The sequence below is a fragment of the Primulina tabacum genome, chromosome 1 (genome assembly GCF_025594145.1).
Source record: "Primulina tabacum isolate GXHZ01 chromosome 1, ASM2559414v2, whole genome shotgun sequence".
Taxonomy (NCBI): Eukaryota; Viridiplantae; Streptophyta; class Magnoliopsida; order Lamiales; family Gesneriaceae; genus Primulina; species Primulina tabacum.
In genome coordinates this window covers 44,863,338-44,867,420 of record NC_134550.1, presented here as the reverse complement: position 1 = coordinate 44,867,420, position 4,083 = coordinate 44,863,338, and the positions used below count along the sequence as shown (strand labels likewise).

Below are 4,083 nucleotides of genomic sequence, written 5' to 3'. Positions count from 1 at the left end.
CTCCAGTAGTTAAATACTATTGTGTGTTTACTAATGTATGACTAAATATTAGATTAGTTAGATATACTCGATTATTTAACATTTGTACTAAACGTTACGCATAATATACCCAATAAAGCAATTTTTGTACTCAGTTTTCTCTTCTAAATTGATATGTACCATTTCAAATACCACGATAATAATCAATTGTGTGTCTTCATTACATAATTTAAAACAACAATTAAAAATAGACTTCAAATGTTCAAACTCCAGTACTACTGTAACTTCTTAACCATCAGAATAGTGAGGAGTAATTAATTACTCAAACTTGTTTTTCAACAATCCATTTTCATCAGATAATATTGTGGCTGCCAAACGTGCTCGATAAGTGTCCATCTTCACATCCTGTGCATAGCTCAACATCTCATCTGTGTCACGGGCTAGACACTCCAACCACATGCATGCATAGACACCACAATCGAGGGTTGCACCTTGTTGACGACAAGGTTCTCTTAACACTGGCTCACTTACAAGGTCGAATCCCGATAAGTGACGTATAGAACCAGCCAAAAACTTTGTCTGCAACAAACAATACTTTCAAAATTTAATCTTAATTTGTATTTACATAAACTTTGAACATTTCAAAGTAAACTTACATAAACTTTGGCTTTCCCAACTGAGAATGGATCATGCATGGAGTTCCACAGTTTAAATATCCCTTCATCTCTTTTGTAAACCAACAAAAACCAATGCCACCTGTCATTCATAGGGAAAATGATGTATCTGCATCTTCTAAATAATTCTCCAGTCAGTTCCTGTAGTCTAGCCATCGTGAAAGATGTCATCAGTGAAAGAAAACCTCCATAATCATTCCGATGTACCATCAATCTTTTCCCATGTTGTTCTAATTTCGTAAGGACTTCTTTCTACACATTCAAGAACACATATACTCATTTATCTTAAGATAGTAAAACGAAAACAAAAAATAACACAAAACTCAGACTGCTACGAACCTGCACCATTGTGTCCATGCAATAAATCTCAAATCCATGCTGCAAACTTTGCTTTTGCATAATTCTCATGTGAACATTAATTATCTCAGACTCAACAGGATCACCAAAAAAAAAATGACATAATATCGGTCCACTTAAACTCATAACCGTATCTTGCCAAACGACAACACTACAAAATAGAAAATTCAATTTCATTAAAAAAATTGGGACACATTATTACGAAAATAAGAAGAAGAAACATACGGAAGATCAACGTACTCCAACTCTTTTCTAGCAAGAAAGTTTGTCACCAATTTTCTCTCTTCATCAGCAGCTTCTTCATGTCCACAGAAATTTGATCTACCTTGAAACTCATCCATGGCAACCTTGCCAGGAGTATTGCCTTTCTTCTCAACGTCTACAACTTCCTGTCCAAAAGCAGCGATATATTCAGCAATATAACAGAAAATCCAAACATCAATAACAATAATAGTACTGAAAAAAAGAAAAACTAAATTAAACTTAATACAATCGATTTGGAAATAATTGACACTTCATTTACCTGTTTTTTCACCTTCCTCTGACGTCTTGGTGTTGAGCTAGGTGGAGTCACAAACATGGAACCTTTTTTTTTCTTTACACGATCATCCCTAGCCCTCACATGATCCGCAATTGAAGATTCAGAAACCGTTTTCTTCTCCACTTCAGAAGTAGCAACAAAACTACCACCAATGCTCTCATCAACACAAGCATTCAAAGAATGGGATTCATCTAACTCTTTGTTTTCTTTATCCAAATCAGAAACAACTGCATTTACCACTACGTCAACAAAATCACCAAAGTTAGCTCTTGCATCATGTGGTGACTCAAAAGTCATCTTTTCTTCTGTTTTATCAACCTTTTCCTCAGACTCAACAACATTTTCACGCTTATCCGCCACATACCTTTTTCCCTTCGTTCTACGTCGAACCTTTTCACCCTCTAACTCAGCACATCTCTTTCTCAGTATCTTTAACTCATTCATTTGTTTCATCACAAGTTTCTCAAAACGTTTTACTTCAGATCTATTCGTTTCTTGCTTTAAACCAAGATTCATGTCCACTAACAACTTCTCATCCTCACAAAATGGATGTATCGACAGAACCTATTCACAAATAAAAATAAATACAACTGTCAATCAACTAAACATTAATTTTGCACAACTAGATTAATAAACTAAAATAATTATAAGTACCTGGGTTGAATCTATGCGTTTCAACAATGTTTCAGTGCCAGCTGCATTTAATGGGATCTTGCTCTTCCCCCAACAAAACAACCGAGGGTAAACATTTAAACCACGCCTTACTCCTAACACTGGGACTGTCTCATATAACCAAGCCTAAAACAAAAAATAAAATAAAAGTTAATGACAAATACTAAGATCATAATTAGTAAAGCTGAATACTAACCATCAATCCAACCGTGCATCCATCGACATAAAGTTTTTTCCCGATCTGACATATTTCTCGATATAAAAATCGGAAGGCAGCATCTCCCCAAGCATATTCAAAAAAATTCGTAAGATCATCGAGATAAGGAAATATAAATCCAGGAGTGATATAATTGCCCGTGGGAAATATTATGCAATTGAAAATGAACAAAATGAAAGTTCTCACAAAATCATCAATATCACATTTATCGTCACTTCTTGCAAGGAAAATCAATTTTTCATAAATGGCTATTCGCTTGGCATTGGTGACCTTGCCGTCAAAATGACGTGTCAAATATTTGGACTCCATTTTCAGGTCCAAGTCAACTGGTTGTCCAATGTGATGTAGGCCGAGCACAACAGAGAAATCAGCTGATTTGAAAGGGATGATAATATTATCACCAACAAAAAAAGAACATGAATCACCCTAAAATCTGTTCAGAAAATAATCGATCCGCCCACTACTGATAGCAAGGACTGGCATATCAATCCAGTTGGCGAAAGGAGTATCATTTATCCGACTCATATGCTGCTCACCTAGAATTGGCTTCAATTCGCCCATCACAGTTTTAAAATACGGAGGGGAACATCGTGAAAAATATTCTTTACCACTATTCTTCTCATTATAATCATGACTTAGTTTGTCTTCTACAGTAGTTTCTACATTAAAAAACATAAAACAATTATACAATAACTATTACAAACACAATTACAAAAAAGAATAAGAAACAGAACATAATTGCATATACAAAAAACAAAAAACAGCATTTAGATATGTCTATTTGATCAACAAATCTAGTCATGGTATTATACGCAAAAAAATTATTTGCACTGACCACAACAGTAGACAGAAAATTCCCTAATAATCACATAAAAATTGAATTGTGCATAACACAAGGAATTTGGAACATCACCTTCGAAATCAAGCACAAGTACTAATTTTTGAATTTAATCAAAATTTCTAAAAATATTAACAATACAACTAAAAAATTCGAATGAATAACAATATCAAGAACAAAGCCTATAAATTGGGGAAAAAAGGATGTCAATAACCTAAAACAAAAATAACAGTTTCAAAACCACAAAAAAGTTTCCACAATTAACAAACCCTAGACATTGAGGAAAATGTGGTTCTCGTTCGTACCTTGCTTGGATTTCTCCTTCGTACCTTGCTTGGATTTCTCGTTCGTACCTTGCTTCGATTGATTGGATTTCTCGTTCGTACCTTGCTTCAATTTCTTCTTAATTCGAGTTCTTCGACATTTATTCGAGGTGCTAGCTTCTGCAGATTTGTTTGTCGCCTTTTTTCTCCCCATTTGCTGCGTCTCAGTTGATATCGTGATTTCCTCTCACTCGGCCGAACAAGCTCTGAAGAAGAAGGGAGAGAAGATATAATATAAAGGAGGGTAGTAATGGGTTTTAATTAAATAGGAGGGTAATTCGGTATTTGCCTCTTCATTGGGGAGTTTAAACATACAAATACAATTTGTCAGGCATTGAATATAAATAAAATAACTATTGGGTACTGACCGTAAAGTTCAGAACCCCAATAGGAATTTATGTGCAATTCTCCGATAAAATAATCTATATATATATATATATATATAATAGTGGTATATATATATATATATAATAGTGAAATAT

General features: G+C 34.2%; 1 protein-coding gene across 2 annotated transcripts; it reads right to left on the bottom strand.

Annotated features, from left to right (window-relative positions):
• Positions 1 to 249: 249 nt before the first annotated feature.
• On the bottom strand, positions 250 to 3,278 carry LOC142518955 (uncharacterized). 2 transcript variants are annotated; one of them, XM_075621822.1, is made up of 6 exons: positions 2,420 to 3,278; positions 2,206 to 2,349; positions 1,534 to 2,115; positions 1,236 to 1,399; positions 636 to 735; positions 250 to 558 (listed from the first exon to the last, which is right to left on the bottom strand). In XM_075621822.1, exons 1-6 carry the CDS (start codon positions 2,747 to 2,749, stop codon positions 298 to 300), a joined length of 1,581 nt encoding a protein of 526 aa, XP_075477937.1. In that variant the 5' UTR covers positions 2,750 to 3,278; the 3' UTR covers positions 250 to 297. The 2 variants fall into 2 exon arrangements, with proteins under 2 accessions (XP_075477937.1, XP_075477943.1); XM_075621828.1 differs by having other exon boundaries at positions 1,251 to 1,399.
• Positions 3,279 to 4,083: the final 805 nt, after the last annotated feature.